A 23,336-nucleotide genomic window follows, 5' to 3' on the forward strand; every position below is an offset into this window, starting at 1 on the left:
ACAGTGGGATCTTTGGTCAAGGACACCCAGATGTCACCAGATGTCAGTGTCTGTAAGACTTTCTCTGGGATGGTCAGATCCCGTCCAGCTCTCTGTCGGGGCTGAGTGTCTGCCCGGCTGCCAGCATCCCCGAGCGGGGCCCAGGAAGGGGCTGAGCTCACCCTGTTCAGTATTCAGACTTCTGCCGAATCCCCCTGTTGAGTCAGCTGTCGCTCGGTGACAAACAGCCCCAGAAATCTCCGTGTCACACGACAGCAAGCATACATTTCCCTGCACGCCTGCAGGCCAGCCGGGGTGGGTGGTCTAGGCTGGGCTGCAGGGCTGCGGGTCAGCTGAACACCTCTGCTCCATGTTTCTTTTACATGCTTGGAACCAGCAGGCTTACCAGGGCGTGATCTTCTCTCAGCACAGGAGAGCCCAGGTGCCTCCTTGTGATGCGCATGCTAACATCCCAGCGGCCAAAACAAGTCGCAGGACGGAGGCCAGCTTCCGAGGAGTGGGGAGTAGTCCTCCCCTGGCCGCGGGGCTGGAGGGAGCGAGTATCTTCTACGCAGAATGGAGTCAACCTCATCAGTCAGCAGTCTGGGGCCTCACTCCCCCTCACACTGTAGCTGGTGTCCCTGGGTCCGGAACTCTCTGGTTGCTTTCCCTGCCCGGGTTAGGGAGGAGTGGCCGCCTGGCTGCACGGTGCAGGAGGCAGACCGGGGGTCTAACAGTCCTTGAAGAGACTTCCAATCGACCCCCTGTTTTCAGCCTCCTGCCTTGCCCTCCGTGGTGTCTGAGTCCCCTGCCTCGGAGCCCGCTGGAGTTCTGCGAGGCCAGTTGGTCGGCATCTCTTCTGTCTCCAACCCCTGGCCTGCCCTGCCACCGAACAGACACTTAGCTTGCCTGTCGTGGGCTCTGTGAAACCATTAAACCATTGGCCACCTGCCATCCGCTCTCCGCCATCGTGTGCAGGTGTCTCCTGGTTTCTCTGAAGATGAGAGCCTGAGTTTCTGTTTCATGTTCTCCCTCCTGTCGTGGCTGCTTTACGGCGAGGGGGTGGGGGCGGGGGGGTGCTGGGGCAGGGGCCTCTCTGCCCCCAGCTCTGGCCCGAGACGAGAGTCTCTTCCTTTTTGTTTTGCATACACTTCTGCGGTGTGTGGAACAAGTCGAATGGCAGGTGTCGAGGTTCACGTCTGTCTCTCCCCCGGCCTCTGAGCCTGTGGGGAGCGGAGGGCAGGTCTCGCCTGTCTCGGCGCCTCCAACTGCCGGCACAGCTTGGCGTGGAACACGCAGTTAGCAAGCAGGACTGAATTGAACTGCACTTCAGGTTAGGTGGACGATAGCTCACCGTGTCACCTCCCTTGAGGCCTTCAGAAGTCTTCTAGAACCTTCCTAGATCTCCAGCCCCTCCCCAGAGCCAGCCCTGCCCTGCCTCCCACATCCCACGAGGCCTGGAGGGTCCGATGTCCCCAGAGGTGAAGATTTCTTGGGCGGCGAGGGGAGTAAAGATGGTAAGGAGGAGAAGTAAGAGATTGAAGGGAGAGAGAGCGGGACTCCGGGCCCAGAAAGTCACTGTCTCGGGGTGTCATTTTACCCTCTCTTAGGATTCCACGAGCTGGCCGGGCTCAGGCCGGTGGCCCTTGTGGCCGAGGCTGCTGTCATCTGGGGACTCAGCTGGGCCGGCACCTCCAAGGCCGGCATACAGGACTGGCGCGTTGGCATCAGTGGTCGGAATGCCGAGCTCAGCTGGGTCCTGGAAGGTCGGGTCTCTCTCTCCATGAAAGTCCATCTTCCACCTGCTTATCCATTTATACAAACAACAAACCCTTGTCCAACATGCCCTAGGTGCGGGGTACCGGCCACGGTCGTGGGGAGCATCCAGGCAGAGGGACCTTTTCCCTGGGCTCTCTGGGCGCCCCACGCAGGGCGGTCGGCTCCTGAACGCAGGCCCACACTCGACGCACCCTCACACCCAGGGTCTGGCACACCGTCTCCACAACTGTTTGCTGAATGATTAAGTGACTGAATGAATCAGTGGTTGTCTCGGCAGTTTTGAAGGCAGTAGGAGCGCCTCCTGAGCGGCACCATTGTTTGCAAAGGAGGACGATCCTCCCAGCTTCCTGGTGGAGGTCACTAGAGGCAGAGAGAATGGAGGCCAGTGAGGACGCCACGGCTACTGTCCAGGGTAGAGACGCAAGGGCTGGGGCAGGGAGTGCCAGTGGGCTAATCAGGGGGTGGTTTGACATGTACTGGAAGGCCGAAGTCTCCAGGCCTGGTGAGCAGTGGATGCTGGGAGGGGGGATGGGAGCAGCCAGGGGCACCTAGGGCCTCTGCTTTGGAGGCAGGAACAGGAGCAGCCCGGCGCTGAGACGAGAGCCCAGCATGCAGTGGTCATGCTGGCAGGTGCTTTCCGTGCCCCGGGCGATGATTTCATCACCAGGACCAAGTCTGATGCTGGAGCCCCATACCCAGCCCAGGCCTGGTGCTGCTGGGTGCTCAGGAGTCACTTGTCACTGACTGTTTGCCCCGAGGAACTCAAGGGTGGGTTTGGAGGCATTTAACTGTTGTTCCAAATTGGGTTTTTTTCCTTTGGTTATGTTGAGGAGAGGCAGTCAACAACCAGCCTGAATCAGACCAAGCCTCACCGCGAGAGAGCTATGCCTGTGACCTTTGCCTGCTTTCTAATGCGAAGGTCTCTCCAGGAGGAGCTCAGGCCTCATTACCATCGCCTGCAGTGTATGTGGAAGTGTGTTTTCCAGCTGAGCCTGTACAAGCGAATACCCGCCTCTCCCTTTTGAATATTCATTCCCCGTCCGAAATAAAAGTCCCTGCTTCCCCTTGTTCGGGAAGCCATGACTCTGGAAATGGTTCTCGTGGTCTCCTATTTACCGCAAATAGACTTGACTTTGTGAGACACCTGCTTCTGGTGGCGAGTCTGATTTAACTCGCCAGGAGGGAACCAACCCACTTTGGTTTCGGTAACAGAATGAGGGAGCCTCCCCGTGTTGTCAGCTCCTGCCCACAACCAACAGTTCTTCGTGTTTCTAAACAGCCTCCTCGCTGACTTGCCTCAAGGTCTCTCTTTCTGATCTGAAGGGCTGCTGGTCCTCCACCACTTTGCAGAGCAGAAACGAGTGACTCACCCCATGTCTGGTGACTGCTGGGCAGATGACTCAGTAGAAAGAGCACAGGGTTAGGAGTCCTAAGACCCAAGTTACAAGTGCCGTCAGCTACAGCTAACAATAGCAGAAGGCTTGACCAACCGTAGAGTAAATAAACAGGTGGTTTCATTTTCATTTTCTTCCTGTAACAAGGCAGCCATTGGCATTGGTTCAGCTGCCAAACAAAGTTGTCAAGGATCCAGGCTCTTTTTCTCTTTCTCCTCTCCCATCCTTAGCATGTTAGCCTGTATCATCACACTTGTGGCTTCATGTTCATAAGATGGCTGCTGCAGCTCCAGACATCTCATCAGTATTCATCAGGGAAGGGGATGGGACAAAGAGCAGTGTTGGCTGGGTCTATCTTTTTTTTTTTTTTATGGAAGAAAACAAAAACTTTCACAGAAGCCACCTCTCCAGCTGACTAACACTTGTGTCTTGTGGGCCAGAACTGTGCAACCTTGGGACCCCAGCTGCAAAGCAGCCTGGGAAAGCAAGTATTTTTGTCTGAGGCTAGGTATATTGCTACTCTGCACAAAACTAGGATTCTGTTAGCAAGGAGGATGGGCACAGAGGTAGGAGGTGGAAGAGGGGAGTGGCTGCCTTCGTGAATGGAGCTCCAAGTCTGTGCCCCCCTGTGCCTCTGTTTCCTTCTCTGCAAAGCCGAGCTGCTGGTGCCCACCCTGGGAAGCTAGAAGAGGAGCCAGTGAGGAAATAAGCGCCAGGTGAGCGCTCACAGGTGAGAGCGCAGGTTACGTATGGACGGTGTTCTTGATATAAAGCAAGTACGCGTCCCCTGGGCGAGGCTCGGGGGCAAAGCCATGCTCACAGGCAGGGGAGCTCGAGGAGCGGAGGGAATTATTCGAAGCAGGGAAACCGGACCAGCGAGGGCAGAGGCCTGGGGTGAAGAAGCCTGAACCGGCTTTGAGGAACGGGGCTCAGCCGATGGCGGAGGAGTGAGCAGGGGAGGAGCGAGGGCAGGGGCGTGGCCAGGCCCCGGGAGTGGCCCCAGTTTATCCCGGGGCCCCAGTAAGAATGGCCCGTTTAACCGGGTTCTGGTTTGGTTTCAGAGGAGAGGTAACTTTACAAACTCAACCACCTTGTCTGAGCCACAGCTCAGATGGGCCATGGGGTGTCCCCCTGCGCCGGGGCTCCCTCAGGAGGGTCCTGCCTGGGACCCTCGGGACTTGGGGGGGGGCGGTGGGGCCGAGCTCTGGAAGAGCGGAAAATGGGGACCCGAAGCATTTCATCCAGGGGACCTGGGGGCCTCTGTGTTGTCAGGGTCGGAGTCCTGTGTCTCTTCTTCTTTCCTTTATTTTGGCCTCTCCAGAGCGTCAGGCCACAAGGGCAGGAACTCGTGTGCGCCCTGCGGGGTCCCCACACTTGGACCCCCTCTCCCCCACCCTCCGTGCCCCTGGAACGGTACCTGGCGCAGAGTGGGTGCTCAGTGGATACGCGTTGAATGAATGAATGAATGAATGAATGAAGGGATGAGGTTAGGTAGAGAAGGGCACTTGTCCCAGGAGGAGAAAGTCTGGCATTTGTACATCACAGACACTGAGGTGGGACCGACTCCATGCGGGCGCCGCTGTGATTTATGGATGAACTTTTTAGATCCTTACGACAGCTTCATCTCTCTGTCTTTTTTTTTTTTTTTTTTGGTGAAGAAGATTATCCCTGAGCTAACATCTGTGCCAGTCTTCCTCTATTTTGTATGTGGGAAACCCCACAGGGTGGCTTGATGAGCGGTGTGTAGGTCTGCACCTGAGATCCAGACCCGCGAACCCCAGGCCACTGAAGCAGAGCAGGTGAACTTAGCCACTGCCCGCCGGGCCAGCCCCCATCTCTCTTTTAAAGACACTCGCCTTTGCTTCGTGCCTGCTGGGACTGCCATTGCTTTCTTGCACCATCAGGATGCTTTCCCGTGACCTCCGATGGTGGAGGTTGGGGGTCTCTGGCTGCCCACACCCATATTCCGAAATCCCAGCAAGGCCCTCAGTCTCCAGTCTCCGTTTGGGAACTAATCTCTCCACCCTGGCGTGTGGTGTTGGGAGGGTGGCCTCTGCTCCTTGCTCTATGCGTCCCATGGTCCAGGCCTGGCCAATCGGAGCACAGCATCTCCCTGAAAAATAGGATTGGCTGAAAGGGGACCCAGGACCTAAGCTGGTCCAATCAGAGTAAATCTTAATTAGAACTTTGCCTGGGGCAAACACTTGCCCTTTTTTGCTGAACTTGAACCTGGGAGGATGAAACCCTGAGAGTCACTTGCCTGCAAATGAACCAGACAGCAGAAGGCAGAGCAAAGAGGTACAGGAACGTGAGCCCTGATAACATGATTTGAGCCCCCTTGATCAAGCTGCACCTGAAGTCATGATATTTTCAAATTTGAATCAATAAATTTATTTTCTGCTTAAGCAGGTTGAATTGAGTTTTCTGTTTGCAATAGCCAAAGTCTTGACTGAGGTCTGGAAGTTTTAAGACTCTCACAGGTAAATGCAGCTCAGGATCCTGTGAGTGGAGCAGAAAGACCTGAGAGGTGGCAAGAGTGAGCTGGACCCAGGCCTTTGACGGGCTGGGCAGATGCCCACAGAGATGTGAAAAACCTGATTTGTTTACATTGTCCCAAAAAGGAGCACTAAGACCAGAGAAGCAAAGTTCTGACACTCATTTAGCTCAGTAGAACTCTCAGACAAGCAGGACCATCAGTACTGAAGTAGGCTGCCCCCGGAGGGAGGGAGAGACCCGTCCCTGAAGGTATACAAGTGGTGGCCAGTGACTGTCTGGCCGGAAGTTTCCAGAAGGGATTCAGGCATTGGCTGGGAGTGGGGTAAACAGGTACATGCTGCCACACGCAGCAGCCAGCACTGACCGCGGTGGCACAGGAGTGACATTGGGTCCCGGGGCTCCCTTCTGGCCCCCGGGAAGGCAGGAGCGGGAGGGGAGCAGGACGCAGCACCTGCAGATTCATACCCTGCGGGCCCAGGGGGCCTCCAGCATGGAGAAGGCAATCAGCCAAGCTCTGCAGCCATCTGCTAGGAAACGCCACAGGGAGGGGACAGTGTGGCCAGCTGGGGTGCCATCGGGCTTTGGGTGGGGCTCCTGGAGGGTCACAACCATCTGGCTGGGAGGGCTGGGCGCCACCTGGAAGGGAGACAGGCAGGGGTGAGAATCTGGGACAAGCGGACTCTACGTCCCGCTCATGGCTCTGCAGCTCCTTCCCGGCTCCCAGCTCCTGCTGCAGGATGGCCCTCCCACTCGGCCGCCACAGGAAGTCCTCCCCGTTCCACTGCCCCGAGAGTCAGTCTGCCTCCAGCCCTGCATGTGGGGGTCAGGTCTCCCCGCAGGACTGGGCTCTCCCGGGGGCAGGTGTGAGGCTCGGCCCTTCCCTCTCCTCCTGCCCCCTCCCAGCAGGAGCCTGCCGCGTGGGGGGGACTATGGGGGAGGATGAGGCACAGGGGACGGGCTCTTACCCCTAGAGGATGCTGCAGGGGCGCTTCTGCGTCCGCGTGGGCTGGGGGCACAGCACGGCCCGGATCGCCTCATCAAAGACGGTTTTCAGGCCTCGCTGGGTGAGGGCTGAGCACTCCAGGTATTTCACGGAGTCTGGGGAGGGGCAGGGAGAGGGCGGAGGCCCAGGTCAGGGGAGGGTGCTGGGGAGAAGCCCCTCCCAGGCCCCCCAGTGCCTGAAGTCGGGAGCTTGTGCTCAGTGGACGTGGTTGAGACCCCTGAGAGCAGGTCTGTGTTTCTGGGACACAAGCCCTGAGCTTGCGGAAGGCGGGCGGGAATTTTGCGCTTTCCTGGGGAGGGAAGGGCTCGTACACGGTGACCAAACCTCTCTGCGTCTCCGTTTCTTCTAGAAAACAGCCACATGCCCACCTCCAGGCTTCCCCGGGAGGCCTGGGGATCCTTACAGCCCACTCCCAGCCCAGGACCCTCCAAACGTCATCTGACCGTGGCTGAGCATCAGCCCAGTGTACAGATGAGGAAACTGAGGCTCCCAGAGAAGTCGCTTGTCCACAGTCACGTGCTGGACATCTCTCCTGCCCCTCGGGGCAGCTGGGGGCCCTCAGCGAGAGGAAGGGGAGTTGGAGAGCTCCTCCTTTGCCCCACGAGAGGACCACTCGGGGCTGGAGCCTGGGGCACAGACAGCAAGAAGGGAAGGCAGAGCCCCCCTCCCAGGGGCAGAGTTCCATGACCTCCTGGAAGGGACCTTGCGAGTCCACTACAACCCCGTCTCCCTGAAGTGAGGAACCGCAGGGCCCCTTCTTCGAGAGGCCTGGGACCAATTTCAGAAACAAGAGGAAGGAGAGGACCCTGCCCCGTCCCGGGAGCCCCCTCTCCTGGGGGAAGGAGCACATGACACTGATGGGCCCCTGCTCCCGCCCGGCCCCGAACCAGACGCTTCCGGAAAAATGCTGTGAAGAAATCCTGTGATTCCCCACTTCCCAGGTGAGGAATCAGGCCCAGAGAGGGGAAGCCACGGGCCCAGAGACGCCCAGCAGGGAGGGGGAGCAGGATCTCAGGAGGGGCAGCTCCTGGAAAGGGGAAGCCCACCGACGCCCCGGACTGGGGAGAAAGAAAGGAGGGGCAGGGACCAGGAAAGCGAGGCTCAGAGAGGACGTCACTTGTCCAAAGTCACACGCTGGATGTTTCCCGTCCACGTGGGAGCACACCACCAGGGAGCGTGGGCAGTGGTGCGGGGGTTTGGTGGACAGGAACAGAGACCCCTGAGTTCTGTCCGCAGTCTCACCATCAGGACCATCTGTCCCTAGAAAGCGGTCACTGGGCGTTTGGCCACTGTTTCTCTGCAAGGGACCGGAGCCAGTGTCCACTCTTCCATGGCCACCAACTGCCTCCTCCTGGGTGCCCCCCTGGCTTTTTTTGGCTCAGTGGCATCCAGAACCCGGGCCTGAGCTGGAGGCCTGGGCTCCCTGCAGCCCTGCCTCTGACCAGTCTAGCCTTCGGCCAGTGTCCCCTCTGCACCTCCGTCTCCCACCTGTCAGGACAGGTTGACAGATGATAACTTGTTGCGCCGAGGCAGGGGCAGGGTCACTGCGGAGAGGGCTTGGGGGCACAGGCAACCCTGATCCTCAGGACGGAGGGAGCCAGGCAGCCCGTGCCCGAATCTGGGCTCTGCCACGCCCCACCAGGGTGGCCTCGCACCAGTGACTTCTCCTCCCTGAGCCCCAGTTTCCTCCTTGGTAAAGTGGGAGTGGTGAGAGTCCCCTCTTCGTGCTTGCTTGGGGGAATGAAGGAAGACAACGCAGGGGCCCAGCCCCCAGGACGAGCTCAGTCCACATCAGCATGACCGTCAGCTGGGTCAGAGCTGCCTCCACACCCCATCACCCCCGGGCTGGGGAGCGGCCGAGGGGGCAGAGGCAGCTGCTGTCTGCCTCCTCCTGCAGGTCCCCAGGCTCCCCCTCAGCCTGGGCTGGTCAGGGGGGGCCCTGCCCCACCCACACGGGGCGTCAGCTCCAGGAGGGACTGGCTGGAGGCCAAGGCCGAATCCCCGAGTCATCTCCTTGTAGAGGAGAAAGGACCTTTAGGGACTGTCCAGGTCAGCTTGTGCAGATGAGGAGACTGAGGCCCAGAGAGGGGGAGCCCCTGGCCCGAGGTCACACAGACAGTCGGTGCCGGAGCCGGGACCAGAATCCAGGCCCCCTGCTCCTTATCCCAAAGCACGTGTTTCAAAGGGAGAGGGCCGGTGCGGACTGGAGAGTCGCTCATGGGCGGAGGGAGTCCGGGAGAGGGGACAGGCTGGCCAGAAAGGAGAGAAGGCAGGAGTGCAATCCTTGACGTTTGTAAAGCCCAGCGGGCCTGGGAACCAGAGCCTGGATGGGGCGCGGGACCCAGGGTCTAAGAGGCCGCCTGAGGCCCCTGGCAGGAAGATGGCCATGTCGCTTGGGAAGTCACAGGAAGTGGGGGAGGTGGCTGCGGTTTCTCTTTCTGTGAAGAGATGTGAGTCCCCACATCTCTGTGCCCCCTCCCTGTTCCGGTGGAAGGCAGAGGGGCAGGGCTGAGGCCGGGAAGGGTGGGGAGGCCCCACCTCTTCGGAGGCCAAACCCTGGACCTGCAGGACCCCGTGGGGAGGGCGAGCACCCAGGGCAGCTGGGTCCCTGCTCACAGTGGTCAGACCCAGTTAGTGGTCCTGGCTCTTGGGCGAGGGCCCATCCCCAGGCTGCAGGCAGGTCAAGGCCTGATAGAGAACGAAAGGCCTCGATGCCAGGCAGAGGCCAGACCTGTCATCATTGCCCTGGGCAGGCAGCCCTGAGTCACCAAGAGGAGGCCCCCAAGCCAGCAACTTGCTGTCTCGCCTTCAAATCCCAGTTCTGCCACCTACTCGCTGTGTGACCTTGAGAAGTCACTTTACTTCTCTGGCCCAGTGATTAGAAGAAATTAGAAAGAAGGATGGGGCTGAGAAGCCAGGGGGACGGGGACAGGGAGGTGAGAAGGAAGCAGAGAGGAAGGTGTCACCCAAGACAGAAGCACCTCCTCCAGGAAGCCTTCCCAGAAGACGCATGTTTGACTTGTCTGCCCGTCCTCAAGTAACCACAGCACACCCACTCCATCCCTGCTTCTGCCTGCTCAAAATGCACTTATTTCAATATCTGCTGATGGATTTTACTACTACTAATAATGACTAACACAGAGTACTTCCCACGTGGGGTGACTGCTGTAGCTTCATGGGTATTAATTCACTTAATTCTCCCAACTGCCCGGAACTCTTACTATTGCCCTGTTTTGCTGATGAGGAGACAGGCACAGAGAGACTAAGTGACTCGTCCAGGGTCACACAGCCAGTACACAGCACGGCCCTGGAGCCCGTGTCTGCAGTCTCCATGGGGCTGATTCAGGGCTCCCAGCCTCCAGCCCCGCTCTCTGAGCCCGAGCCCCATACCGATCTCCTTGGCCAGAGCCAGGCCCTGCGGGTAGGTGATAGGCGCCAGCTTCTTCTCTTTCAGCTTCTCGATGGTGTCCTTGTCGTCCCGCAGGTCCAGCTTGGTACCCACCAGGATGATGGGTGTGCTGGGGCAGTGGTGCCGCACCTCGGGGTACCACTGGGCGAGTGGGCAGGGGACACGGTTCAGAGGACAGAGAGTAAAGCTAACCGTCCCAGCCCCCTCCCAGACCCCCTCCAAGTCTCACCCTCTGAGTCCCCCCAGCCCTGGTTGTCCCTGGGGACCCTCTCCGCCCAGGCCCTCTGCTGCCCCAGGACCAGGCCTAAAGTTGCCCATCCCTCCCTCCCTCCCTCGGGTCCACCTGCCCCAGGGCCCTGCTCTGTCCAGCTCACCTTGGCTCGGACATTCTCATAGGAGGCGGGGCTGACGAGGGAGAAGCAGATGAGGAAGACGTCCTGGGGACAGAGAAGGCCAGGGTTACTTGCGAGGGACCCGGAGGTGTCCCCCCTGGGCTCCGCGCACACCACGCAGCCACTGACGGGGGAGCCAGGGGACACTGGGGTGTCGGGTCTGGGCAGAGCGGGGGTGCCCTTCCCGCCTCTCCTCCAGGCTGCTGTCCGTCTACGTGCAGAAGAGCTCCCAGAGGGCGGGCTGTCCTAGTCGTCAGCCCTCTAAGCGGTCAGCACTCTGCAGTCAGTGCTGCTCCAACCCACCTACAGTTGGGGCAGCGAGGCTGCCGACATTTGCTGCCTGGAACCAGAATCCATGCCCCAACCGGGCACTCGCTACCCCACTGTCTGCTTACAGCCCCCGCCCTGAGGACCCCGGGCCCACCAGCCACAGAGCCACCTGCAGGGGGCCCTGTCTCTCCTCCTCTCCCCAGCACCCCCGGGGCTCACCGTCCTGGGCTCCCTACTGGGGCCCCATCCAGGGTCGCCCACCCCACCCATGGGGAGCCAGGTGGTGCCAGAGCCCATGAGGCAGAGAGGCTGGGAAGACGGGCACAGTGATGACAGGGACCGATGGGGAATGGGGGCGCTGGGGGAGGAGTCCCTGGCTCCCCCCGGGGGGGGGGCCAAGGAGGAGGGTCAGGGGCCACCAGGCCACGCGGGCCCACGGGCATCCCACAGGAGGGAGCAGGGAGAGCGGAGGCCGGTGCAGGGGTGGGGCAGCGCACCGTCTGTGGGTAGGAGAGCGGCCGCAGGCGGTCGTAGTCTTCCTGCCCGGCTGTGTCCCACAGCCCCAGGTTCACTGGCTTGCTGTCCACCATCACGTTGGCCGAGTAGTTGTCGAACCTGTGGGGAGCAGGCAAGACGGAAGGGTCAGTCTCCAGCCCAGAGCCCGAGCACCTCCCGTCCCTGGTTCCACGGCCGAGGCCAAGACCCAGAGAGGGGCTGAGACAGGACTGAAGTCACACAGCACCATGCAGCTTGGTTTTCATTTACTTTTTTTCTCATTACTGATTCGTTACATTAGGATTTTTAATGCAGGTAAGCATAAGGAGGAAAACACTGTGTCCACCATTCTTCCGCCCTTGCCCACTTTGGAGAGGTGATTTTTTGAAGCTGCCTAACATTCCCACTGAGGCTTGATCAGAATAAACTGTACCGCCTCCCGTGCTGGACACTGAAGTTGGTCGCCCAGTGTTTGAATATTTGACCGTTGTTGAATGAATGTCCATCTCCATCGTAGGTGAGGCCCCACAGAAGCAAACCCTGAGATGAGGAGGTGGTACAAGTGGTTTATTTGGGGGGTGAGCCCCGGCACCCATAGCAGGGAGTGGGGAAGAGACGAGGAAGGGACGGCAGCCGATACGGGGTGCCCTAGTGAGCTGCTGCGCCATGCTGGGGCCACCTGGGAGACAGCGTGGACGGTGCTCAGGGCCACCCCCGGGGGCAGGAAGCCAGGGTATTTATCCACCATCCCCATCCTCCACTGGCAGAGGCACAGCCCAAGGGGTTAAAATCCTGGTCTTTCAACCCACCCCAGACTGCCCACCGAAAGCCGCCGGTCACAGGTGCCTTCGGGAAATGGGGCACATGCTGGAAAGACACATGCCCACGGGATAGGATGGGGCACTGACAGTGACTGCTAAAATCTTCCTGCCAGCACCAGAGAGGCCTCCGGGCAATCAAACAAGATTTCAGATTTTTTAATTCAACCCCACGGTATTTCTGCATAGGCACACCCCTGCAAGGAAGGTGCTGGCTCCTCATGCTGTGGAAGAGAAAACGGGGATCAGAGAGGTATAATGACTTGCCCAAGGCCACACAGACAGTGAGTGACCGAACTAGGTGAGAAGCCAGTCCTGTCAGATTCCGCATCCAGTGCTCACTGACCCGTGCTACAGCTGTGCATCCACAGATGGCCCCACTGCCTGCCCCGGAGGGCTGGGGACCACCCCCTTGTCTCTCCTCATCAAAGTCAGCACACAGGCCCTGCTCCTTGTCCCCTGACCAGGCCCACTGAGACCTCAGGCTCTTCCAGCTTCTCCTTCTCCTCCCCTCACACACCAGCCAAGCCTCCCTGCACTTGTTCACGCTTTGCCCCCCACCCGGCATGCCCATCCCCACCTCTCCTTGTCCAAATATCCCACCCACCCTGACCTTGTGCTTGTCCACTCTCCTGGCCTTCGCTCCCGTCCAGGCCTCTCTCTGGAACACCCTTCCATTTCCTTTTCACCATTGTCTCCTATTCATGCTTCAAAACCCTGCCCAGGCTGTCCTTCCTCTGCGGGAAAAGCTCCGGGCCACCTCTTCCCTGTCCCCACGTGGGAAGAGCTCTTCGTTCCCTCCCTCAGGCGACTGCTTTGCTGTGACCATGAGCGGACCGGACGAGCAGTGCGTCTCTGTCTCCACACGGGCTGTGGGCTCCCTGTCGGTGGGCCGTGCCTGCTTCAGCTCCACGGCCCCAGGCCCGGCCCCCAGTGAGTGCACGTGGAACAGGATTAAACCAAACCAAAGGGAAGCCCTGGGGATGCCACCTCCTCCATGAAGCCCTCGCAGGATGCTGCTAGGGACAGGCTGCCGTAAGGCTTCAGAGTAACTCCAAATCCAGCTGTCCTGGGAAAGAGCCCACACACACACATGCACTCACACACACACGCACTCGCTCACACGCATGCACGCACACACGCACACACAAAAACGTGGGCAGCCTGACGTTTCTAACCCTCTGTGCTTGTTCAGCCCTGGGGCGTGTTCCAGTCCCCTCTCTGTCCCTCAGATGGCCCTGCTCCCTCCTGCCTCCTGAGCGCCCCCCTCCCCTGATTGCCACTCCTCTTCCTCCCAGTGTGCCTCCTCCAGCCCCAGCTCCATGTCACCTCCTCCAGGAAGCCCTTCCTGACCCCCAGCCAGATGGGGCCCACCCCTCCCCGCCCCAGCAATCTGTGCTGAATGTGTACCCCAAGAGGCAGGCTCCAGCCTCTAGCGCATAGTGGGTGCTTTGGGCCCCGCGGGGTTTCGGGAAGAAGGTGCCGGCCAGGGACAGAAAGAGACGCCGGGCTGCCTTTGGCTTCAGCCGGAAACACTCCTCTGAATGAGTTCAGAGGCAGGGACGCTCTCTCCTGCAGTGTCCAGGCTGAAATCCTGGGGACCAAAAGCCTCCCAAGATTCCTTGAGCGAGAGCACCTGTCTTCTCTGAGCCACCCCCGGGTCTCGGGGCCATGGTGCTAGGCCAAGAGCGGGTTCTGGGACCTGCAGCACCGAGCATCCACTTAGGCCAGGCAGCGGGCTAGGGTCCTCCATGCCTTAGGTCTGGAAGCCCCATGGGACCCAAGACAAAGGACCTCGAGTCACTCCCATCAGACAGATGAGGAAACTGAGGTCCCAAGAGGCCAAGTAACTTTTCCAAGGCAGCCAGCTCATCACAGGAGCCAGGATTTGCATCCTACTCCTTCTGTGACTCCCATTTGTGAGTGAGTGAGTGGACAGGTGCACTGCAAGAGGGTTGATTTGCCAGGGGACAGCCGCCAGGGGACAGCCACCCAGGGTTGGGAGGGAACAGAGAATTCCTTGTGAAGCCTTGTCCTGGCTGTGTGACCCTGGGTGAGTAAACTGGCTTCTCTGAGCCTCACTTTCCTCACTGTGAAAAAAAGCCCAGTCTCAGTGCGATGAGGATACAAAAAGACAACGGACGTTCAAGCCCCCTCATGGGGGATGCTGAGAAGCTGAGCAATCGGACGTTGACGTCCCACACACCCCTCACTGGCCCCTCCCCAGATGACCAGCTGCCAGAGCCCAAGGCTTGCTGCAGAGACATGTCAGTGATCCCCAACTCCGGGGGGGGCCCCCTACTTGAGACCCACAGGCGTCCGGGACCAGAGGAACCTCCCCCAGCACTGTGGGCAGTCTGCACTCCCATTTTCTGGAAGAGGAAACTGAGGCTCGCACACGGGAAGGGACCTGCCCAAGATCGCATGGACAGTTGGTGGCCGAGCCAGGACTCGATCCTGTTCCCCAATTCAGGAGAGTCCATGTGGGAAGCTTCGTGCTATCTCATGGCTGGGTGCTCAGTGGGCTGGGGTAGGGCATGGGGCTGACCCCGAGCTGCGGGGGGCCGCGAGCTCACATCTGCTGCACACCCAGGGCTTGTTCCTGGCCCTTTATTCAGAGCTCATTTCAGTGGGCCCAGGAAATGGATTCTCTCATTGCCCCCATTTTACACATGAGGAATCTGAGGCCCCGAGACTGGGAGTGACCTGCCCAAGGTCACACAGCTGGGGTGTTTTCACCCAGTCTGTGCAGCCTCTTTCTGTACTCCCTGCAGGCCCAGCCCTGATCCTGGGACGCAGTGGAGGAGGGGGATGGGGGCAGGTGAAAGGGGGCCTAGCACCAGGTGTCACCTAACCGCCACCCAAGGCTACCCCTCAGGAGGGAGGATGAAGCATTCAAGGAACCCAGAGACCAGGGAGCGGGCAGAGCTGGTGACTTGGGGCCAGGGAGGATTGGGCAGGTCAGACGGGATGTGGACCACCGTTAGGATTGAGGTCTTGGTCTTCAGGGCAATGGGCAGCCAGCGAGGGGTTCACCAGGCAAGGGATGCCGTGATCAGATTTGCACTTAGAAAAGGCCCCGCTTGGCCGCTGGGTGGAGAAGTTTGGAAAAGGTCGGAGGGGAGGCTGGGAGACCGTGGGAGGCATTACAGAGCCAGTGGTGAGAGAGGAGAGAGGCTGGAGGAGATGGAGAAGCAGCAAGGGGGCCCAGGTGGGGTGCGAGGGGACAGAGGGGCTGCCTGAGTAAGTGGGGAGACCGAAGCCAGCTGGGCACGGTGAGGAAGAGCACGGCCAGCAGTGGGAGCATGGCGGAGGGGCAGCGGAGGGGCCGTCGGAGAGCTGGGCAGGGTGGTCCAGAGAGGAAGCTGGTGCCGTCCCGTCTGTGGACACCCCAGGCTCCACCTGCCAGTTCCCAAATGGGGGTGAATATGGAGTCCTGGCCACCTGACCTGCTTGAACGGCCACTGTTCTTCCTTCCCTGAGAGAAGACCACAGCGCTGAGCCCCCGCTGGTGGCCGAGTCTCGGCACCTTCTCAGGGCACGCCCGAGCTGCCCTGCCTGCCTGCCAGAGGGGTCCGGTCACCACGGAGCACCAGTGCTGTGCTCGGCTCTGTTCTAGAAGCTGGTGCCACAGCACTGAACTAGACAGACCAGGACCCTGTCCTCGGGGAGCTTCCATCGCGGCAGCGGCTCTGAAGAAGGTTGGGGGGGGGGGCGCGAAAGGGAATGGCCACCTTCGACAGGGGGTCAGGGGGGTGACACCTGGGCAGGGAGCTGAGCGATGGGGATGTGGAGCACCGAGGCTGGGGTGGGGGTGGGGGCTGGCATGTCTGGGATGGGGGGCAGGCGGGGAGCATCCTTCAGGGTTTGAACGCCAGGATAGGAGATGGGTTTTAAGTGTAAAGGAGGCCTTGGGGGGGGCTCAGGCCAGGGTATGGCTCCATCTAATTCTCACTTTTGAAAGCTCTCCCGGGCTTCTGTTTGAGAATGGTTATAAGGAGGTGAGATGGAAGCCCTATGTCACAGGTCCCCGAGGGCAGGCCCCCATGACCTTGTACCCCCAACACCCAGCACGGGACTGTCCACAGAGCAGGCTTCCATCTCCCCATCTGAGAAATGGGGTTTGACCCTGAGCTGCTAATCCCTGGCCGCCAGCAGCAAGCGGGGCTCAGCTCCCCCACTTATCTGATCTTGCGCCTCGTCCCCGGCAGGCCCTCCCCTCCTCAGCCCCAGAAGATCTCCAAATCTTTATCTCTGTGCCAGAGGTCTCGGCGGCCTGGTTTCCCCACCTCCGCCCTCCCCGCTGCCCCCACCCTCCAATGTCACAAGCTCGCTGTGACTGATTTCCCCCCGTTGCAGGGCGCCGGCACTGCAGTGGGAGCCCCTCTGGGGGCTTGACCAGAGCTGAGCAGCTCTGTACCGAAGACAAGGACGGGGGCACGCAGGACTGGCCACACACTTGGCAGAGTCCAGTGCGAAATGAAAATACAAGGTCCCTTGTTCCAAAATTAAGAATTTCAGGATGGGGACATCAGAGCACTAAGCCAAGGGCAGGACCCTTCCGAGGACGGGGCCTGTGCAGCCGCATTGATGGCACAGCCGTGAAGCCAGCCCGAGGCTCTGACCCAGTTCCTCAGACAGTGCTGGGAAAGTAGCCGTTGTCTGGTCCATTCTGTCTGTCCTTCTGCAAGGTTGTGCAGTGCCCCGAGGCCACAGAGCCCACCAGGGGCCAGGGTTCTCCAAGTTGCTGAGAGCAACTGGCCCCGGATAGTCCTGCCACCGTGCCCCTTCCACCTCTCTGCACAGGGGACGCACCCGAGCAACGAGCTTGGGACCTCCCAGCCCAGCCCCCACCTCTTACAGAAAGGGAAACTGAGGCTCAGCGAGAACTGAATGGTCTAAGGTCCTTCAGCAATTGGGCCCTGCAGCCCAGCTGGACAGGGAGAGGCAGGAACACAGGCAGTGCCAGCACACTCCTGGTGACAGCGGCCTTCTGCAGGAGCTGCCTGACCTGATTCCGCCTCCCTGCTCAGGGCTGGAGCCAGCCCTCCCTGGGCACCAGGAGGTGCCGATGAACGTTTGATGACGGATGGTGAACGAGCAAATAAAGGCAGGTGCAGAGCGGGGTGGGCACTGGCACCAGGCCACACGGGGAGCTGGGGACCAAGCTGGAGCAGAAATCGGCCTTCCAGGCCCCCTGACCAGGTTTCTCTGCCCGCTCCTGGCTGCCTGCCTTCCTCCTGCCCGGGCCAGGGCGCCTGAGGCAACTGGGGCCGGGGTCAGTGTCCTGGGGAGAAATATTCCTGGGAGCAGAGGAGCCCGGGCCCCTCAACTGCTGTGACCCTCAGCTTCCCCAGGGCATCCTGGGTAGGATGATACCCAGCTCCCGTGATGATCAGATGAGGTCACATGTGCCAGGTCATGCCAGGGCCAGCACACAGTAGGCCCTCAATAGATGGTAGCTACGAGTGGTCCTCCCAGGGCCTCTGCATGAAGTTCCATTAAGGTCAACTCAAAGCGTGTCTCCGTGTGTAAGATGACGTGTAGATCATACTGTGCATAAGACGCGGTGCTAAGACAAGGGGCAGCCCCAAAAGACCCGGACCTGCTCCCTGCCCTCCATAGCTCACGGTCAAAGGTCAGATAAAGCCTGATGAGAAACGTCCGGGAGGAGGGGCCACTGGAGCGCCTGGATGTCTTAGATCCGTGCACGTGGGAAGGAGGGGCAGCCCAGCAGAGGCAACAGCTAGAGCAAAGGCCCTGGGGTGGAAATATCCAGGGAGTGTCTGGTGAACAGAGGGGGTCGGCAAACGGAACATGAAGCAAAGCAGGGGGCCGTGAAGCCAGAAGGTGTGGTTGACAGAAGACTACATAGAGCCTTGAATGCCAAGCCACAGAGTCGGGAAGTTGTCCTGTGAGAAGGGGGCCGCTGAGGGCTGGTGGGGGAGGGGCTGCCTCCCCCCATCTCTGCCTCCTGAGTCTGACACCCACACGCTCCTCCTCTCCTACCTGCGGGTCAAGTGACAGCCCTGCCTCCACATCCAATAGGCAATGAGCTGGGGACCTGCCAGCCCAGCCCCCACCAGCAGGGCCCCGATTGGCCTCCAGAAGGCACTGCCCTCTCCTCAGCACACATGTGTCCAGGGGTCTCTGCTCCCTGGTGTCAAGGCCCTGGGTTCCCTCCTCCCGCACCCACCCCACCCTCCCCTTCACTTCTCCAACACAGCCCCTCTTCCTGCCCTGCCCCTGCTCACCGGCCCCTCCATCTCCCTCTTCTTAGAGGCCCTGCTTGAAGGCTGCCCTCTCCCCTTCCACCGCCCCGCCCTGACTCAGTCTCCCCTTTCTGGGAGCCCTCGGCACTCGCCCTCACAGCTCGCCTCCGTGTTGGCCACTGCCTCCCCAGCCGGATCCCCAGGCAGCTCTGCCAGGCAGAGACCGGCAGGGGCATCCCCCGGTTGCCCGACCCTCAGTGCCCACACAGCCCGGCACAAGAGAAGTGCCTGCAGAGGGGCTGGGCTGGTGATGCGTATCTCCCCAGCCGCCGTGTGCCCCATGCACCCGCAGAACTCACACGGTGGGGATGTACTCTCCCGGGAAGGCGTTGGTGGTATAGCTGATCAGGAGGCAGGTCTTGCCCACGGCTCTGAAAGACAGGGGGTTCGAGAGGACAGCCGTCAAGGGACACACACGGGGAAGCTTCTGAGCACCTGCCGGTCCCCCAGCCCAGCCCCCAGGGAAGATCCAGGCCCACCCCTCTGGGCCTCAGTTTCCCCATCTGAGAATCCCCGTATCAGTGTTCTCAAACCTGAGAGCGGTATGAGTCATCCGGGGTGTTTGTTAAAGTGCAGACTTCGGGGATGAATGGGTCTGTGTTTTTAACAAGTTTCCCCAGGTGATGCTCATGGGGGACAGAGGGTTCAGAGTGGGGGGTGACCTGATCGGGGCTCTGCCAGCACACGCCTGGGCTTCAGATCCCAGCTCCACCACCACCAGTGGCACAGCCTTGGGCAAGTCGCTTAAGCTCCCTATGACTCAGTTTCCCCGTCTAAGGGCAGGCTGAGTTCGTCCTCACAGGAGTGTGCTGAGAAGTAAATTAGATGAAGCCCACGAAAGAACCGAGCACAGTGCCTGGCAGAGTGGAGCGGCCTGCAGATGTCAGGGAAAGCCTGGGGCCCTGTCCCCCCACCTCGCCCGAAGGCAGAGCCGTGAAGAGCACGGAGCGTGGGAGTCAGAGAGACCTGGGCTCGAATCCCATGAGGTCTCAGGCAAATTGCTTAACTTCTTTGAGCTTCTGTTTCCCCACCTGCAAAATGGGCCTCGAGGGAGGGTCGGAGGGAGGACAAAACAGAGGGGGCGAGATGGGGGGCACAGGTAGCTCAGAGGGAAGCTGAGAGGCCAGAGGGGCAGTCCCGGGCCTCCCCCATTGGGTTTTGTCACTTCCTGTTCTCAGGAGGCTGGCCGCCCGCCCTGTCCTCCTGCCCGCTGCCCTCCGGGGCCTGCCACCAAGGTAACTTGGAATGAGCAGAGCGTCGCCCCTGGCTTTGCCCTCCCTCTCAGATCAGATACAAAGCAGAAGTGAGCAGGGCTGGGCGGGCGGGCAGATAATGCCAGCTGTGCATCAGAGTCAGCTGAGCTGCCTGATAACCCGCCCCTGACTGCCGGGGCCAGCAAAGATCCCAGTCTCTCAAGGCCTCAGGCTGCCCCTCTGCAGAATGGGAGGGTCGGACAAGAGCCCGGCCCAGCTGGAATATGCTGGGGTATGTCGGACTGGACTGACGCAAAACCTCAGGATGTACCTGTGGGCTGGACCCTAAGACACAGTTGCTGGGAGGCACAAGAGATTGGCATATTAGACCTGTGATTTGACAGATGAGGAAACTGAGGCTCACAGGGGGACATGACAAGCGGAGCTCGCTGAGGTCTGACAGCTGCCAAGGCCCCCCAGCCCCGCCTGTCCCCATGACCCGCCCCAGCCACCCTCCCCTCCTTCTTCCCTCCTCCTTTCCTAACTCTGTCTCTTACGTCCCCCTCCCCCTTCTGTTCCTCGCCCACATCCCCCACACATCCTCCCCAGCCAGGCGGGCTGAGGGGGGAGGGGGGAGGGGAAGGGAAGGAGGCTAACATTTACTGAGCAAAGGACAGTCACTCAAAATATCTCAAGTGACTCCACAACAACCCTGGGGGCATAGGCCTCTTTGCGGATGGCCAAGCTGAGGTTCAGAGAGGCACTGCGACTTGCCCAAGGCCACACAGCAGCATAAGCCAGTGAGTAGAGCCCAGGTCAGCCTGGGGACAAAGGCCAGATTCTTGTTCCCCACCCCCCACCTGCATCCAGAGGGCTAAAGACTGAGGTCCCATGGGGGACCTGCTGCAGCTATTGGAGTGCAAGCAAGGGGCCCCATGCACCCCCACCTGCAGTCCTGTACCCTCCACAGGCAGCTTCCGGGGTGGAGTGGGCAGAGAGTGAAGCTATCCTCGGCCCACCCGCGGGCCCCCTCTGGGGCCTGGAAGAAGAAGGGAGCGGCTCATCCCAGCTGCCTCCCAGGGACTCCTACATCTGCAGGAGGGGGGCTTCCCCAGGGATGCCGGGAGCCGGGGGGGGGGGGGGTGGTGTACCTGGTAGGGGTCTGTGAGAAAGTTCAGCAAGGTACCTACCCATCTCCCACCACCACACACTTGATGGCCTGCATCGTGTCCGGGGCCTGGCAGGCAGCGGCGGTGACAGCTCAGGGCAGAGAGCGCTTCTGCAGACACCAGGGGTGTGGAGAGCCTGGCGAGGCCACCAGCAGGGGAGCAGCAGCAGCGGGACAGGAGGCAGGAGGAAGCGGAAGGGGAACTTACCCAAGCCGCTGCCCCATGGCCGTTTGCAGAAGGCGGAGCATGCGGTCTGGCAGAGCAGCTCAGGGGGCCCTCCGGTGCTGGGCTGGGCCCTGGCCACCCCCCTGCCCCAGGGTGTCCCTGCTCTGGGGCACTTGCAGGAGACCTGGGGACCCTCTCAGCTGCGGACTCGCTTCCATGGGCAGGGCCAGAGTTGTTCTCCAAGAACTTGAGGCTTCCAAGAATTCAGTCCACCTCAATTCTAAGCAATGAGCATTTAATGAGCGCCCACTGTGTGCCAGGCACAGTATCAGGCGCTGGTGAGTCCAAGATGCAAGAGCTATGGCTGGTCCCTGGGAAGATACGCCTTCATCACGGGAGTCCATGAAACAAGGCAGGAAGTGATGGGGCCGTGGGGCATCTACAGGGAGGGGAGTTACAGAGTTACACAGAGGGAGAGCTGGGCCCTGCGAGGTGGTGTTCAAGCCGGCGTTTGAAAGGTGGTGTCGGAGAGACAGCCCGAGAGGGGTCTGCACGAGGAAGACATGGAGGCTCCACAAGCAGGGGCCGGTGCGAGAACCCCTGAGCGTGGAAGGCTGGGAGATGGGGGGAGGTGATGAGGCAGGAAGGGAGGTGGGGGTCAGCTGATGGAGATGGGGAAATAGAGGGAAGTGAGGGGTGGTGCCCCCGCCAGCCAGGCCCTGTGCTGGGGGCAGCCCTGTGCGACCAGGTGCCCTGGAACTAGGCGCCGTGGCCCATTTGAACGATGAAGAAACAGAGGGTCTGAGAAGTCAGCTGACCTGAAATCAAACCCAGGGTCAGGTGACTCCGAACTCTTCTGGCACCCCAGAGGCCATCTTGGGGACAAAGCCTGAGTCCTGCAGCTCGTGGGGAGGCAGAGTGCCCCCTTGGGCATGGGTAGGCTCAGGGTCCCAGCAGCACTGGACCCAGGGGCCTCCAAGCTCACCTGGCTCGTACTGTTCATTGTCACGGCTCCCCGTGCCCAGCACCTCTCCAGCTCCAGGGCCAAGGAGTGGGGGGGATGGGCAGGGCTACTGGCCACCCACCCTGAACTCACTCAGGACAGACCGGAAACCCACAGGAGCATGTGGACTGCCAGGGCCTGCTGGGCAGCCAGAGCCCCGCCGTCTCCCCACCCTGGGGAGCGGAGCCCAGGATTCCCGCCTGGCACCTGCAGGCTGGTCCTCCCCAGAGCTGACCACCAGGCCACAGGGTCAGCAAAACTGGCTTTTGCAGGCAGGGAACGCACCCTCCCCAGGGGCCTGCTCCAATGCTCAGCCTCGGTGATTAAAACCAGCCGACACACTGATGTCCCTTCTCTCCACTTTCCTAGGCTGGGCGGGCCGGTGGAGAGCACCTCTGGACCCCCAGCCTGGGTCAGGCGGGCCACGTGTCCCCCAGGACTCCCTGGGGCTCCCTCCCGCACAGGCACCCAAGGCGTTTATTCTGGGTACTTCGCTGTGTTCACATTCTTTCCCAGCCACTGCTAGCCCGCAGGACAGCCCCTGTGTTAATTTAAAAAAAAACCCGATGTACTAAATGCAATGTGGGATCCTGGAGTGCAGCCTGGAACAGAAAAAGAACATGGGTGGAAAAAGCAGTGAAATCCAAAAGAAATCCGAAATCTAGTTCACAGTATTATACTAAACTGAATTCCTTAACTCTCTTACTATCTGTGCAATTTTTCTGTAAATTTAAAATTATTCAAAAATAAAATATTTGTTTTTAAAAAAAAGAAAATAAAAAAGAATCATGCACCTCTTTGGGAAGACACAGCCAAGGAGGATGGCCACACGACTTGGAAAAGGATACATAAACTGGGTTTTATCTCCCCTTCCCCCACTGGGGTGGAGCTTCCTTACGCGGTAAACAACCTGCCCAACCACACGTGGCCAAGGCAGCCCTTAAATTGCACCTGTCCTCCATCCTGAGAAAGCCACTCCTCCAGGACAGCCCAAGAAAGATCCTCCCTGATTTAGGGCCCTCTGACTTCCTCCTTCATCCTGCACACATTGATTATGCACCACCTGAACACCTATCTCTGGGCTTGGTACTGCAGTGGGTACGAGGCACAGAAGAATTGAAAGCCACCCCTGAAGAACTTGTGACCTGTCCTGAGTGACAGGGGCCCCTGAAGCCACTCTCTTGGGAGGTCCCCGGTCTGCAGGTGGCCCTGGGGTCACCCGTGTGGAGAGGCAGCGTTGGCAGGGGAACAAGATGAGGAGTAAGGTAGCCTGGACGACAGCAGCCAGGCGACGAGTGCTGGAAGGAGAGGGCGATCGTGGGCGTGTCCAGCGCGGCAGCCACTGCTCTGAGCACAGGACAGGCGGTGGCTCCCACCATTCCCCCATTTACAGATGAGGAAACCGAGGCACCAAGAGGCTCACTGACTTGCCCAGGATGACACACTTGTAGCCGCCACACGGGAAATGAACCGACGTCTCCTTGTCCAATATGCTCGTT

At 60.1% G+C, this 23,336-nt stretch overlaps 1 protein-coding gene and 1 long non-coding RNA gene across 3 annotated transcripts; one reads left to right on the forward strand and one right to left on the reverse strand.

Moving 5' to 3' along the window:
- Positions 1 to 1,589: 1,589 nt before the first annotated feature.
- Positions 1,590 to 2,850, forward strand: LOC139080365 (uncharacterized). Its single transcript, XR_011534825.1, has 2 exons — positions 1,590 to 2,170; positions 2,589 to 2,850. It is a non-coding gene; the product is annotated as an uncharacterized lncRNA (long non-coding RNA).
- A 2,667-nt stretch (positions 2,851 to 5,517) lies between these two features.
- RAC2 (Rac family small GTPase 2) lies at positions 5,518 to 23,099 on the reverse strand. 2 transcript variants are annotated; one of them, XM_070600606.1, is made up of 7 exons: positions 20,691 to 23,099; positions 18,607 to 18,678; positions 11,220 to 11,337; positions 10,435 to 10,497; positions 10,042 to 10,201; positions 6,614 to 6,746; positions 5,518 to 6,284 (listed from the first exon to the last, which is right to left on the reverse strand). In XM_070600606.1, exons 1-6 carry the CDS (start codon positions 20,723 to 20,725, stop codon positions 6,616 to 6,618), a joined length of 579 nt encoding a protein of 192 aa, XP_070456707.1. In that variant the 5' UTR covers positions 20,726 to 23,099; the 3' UTR covers positions 5,518 to 6,284; positions 6,614 to 6,615. The 2 variants fall into 2 exon arrangements, with proteins under 2 accessions (XP_070456707.1, XP_070456708.1); XM_070600607.1 differs by lacking the exon at positions 5,518 to 6,284 and having other exon boundaries at positions 6,671 to 6,746; positions 10,035 to 10,201; positions 20,691 to 22,294.
- Positions 23,100 to 23,336: the final 237 nt, after the last annotated feature.

The sequence above is a fragment of the Equus przewalskii genome, chromosome 29, assembly GCF_037783145.1.
Source record: "Equus przewalskii isolate Varuska chromosome 29, EquPr2, whole genome shotgun sequence".
Taxonomy (NCBI): Eukaryota; Metazoa; Chordata; class Mammalia; order Perissodactyla; family Equidae; genus Equus; species Equus przewalskii.

Excerpts from the sequence above, each read along its gene's own strand:
- RAC2 (XM_070600606.1), bottom strand. The coding sequence starts at position 20,725 with ATGCAGGCCATCAAGTGTGTGGTGGTGGGAGATGG. Across the intron at positions 18,679-20,690 it reads TGTGTGGTGGTGGGAGATGG|AGCCGTGGGCAAGACCTGCC; the intron begins GTAGGTACCTTG and ends CCTGTCTTTCAG. Across the intron at positions 10,498-11,219 it reads CGCTCTCCTACCCACAGACG|GACGTCTTCCTCATCTGCTT; the intron begins GTGCGCTGCCCC and ends CTCTGTCCCCAG.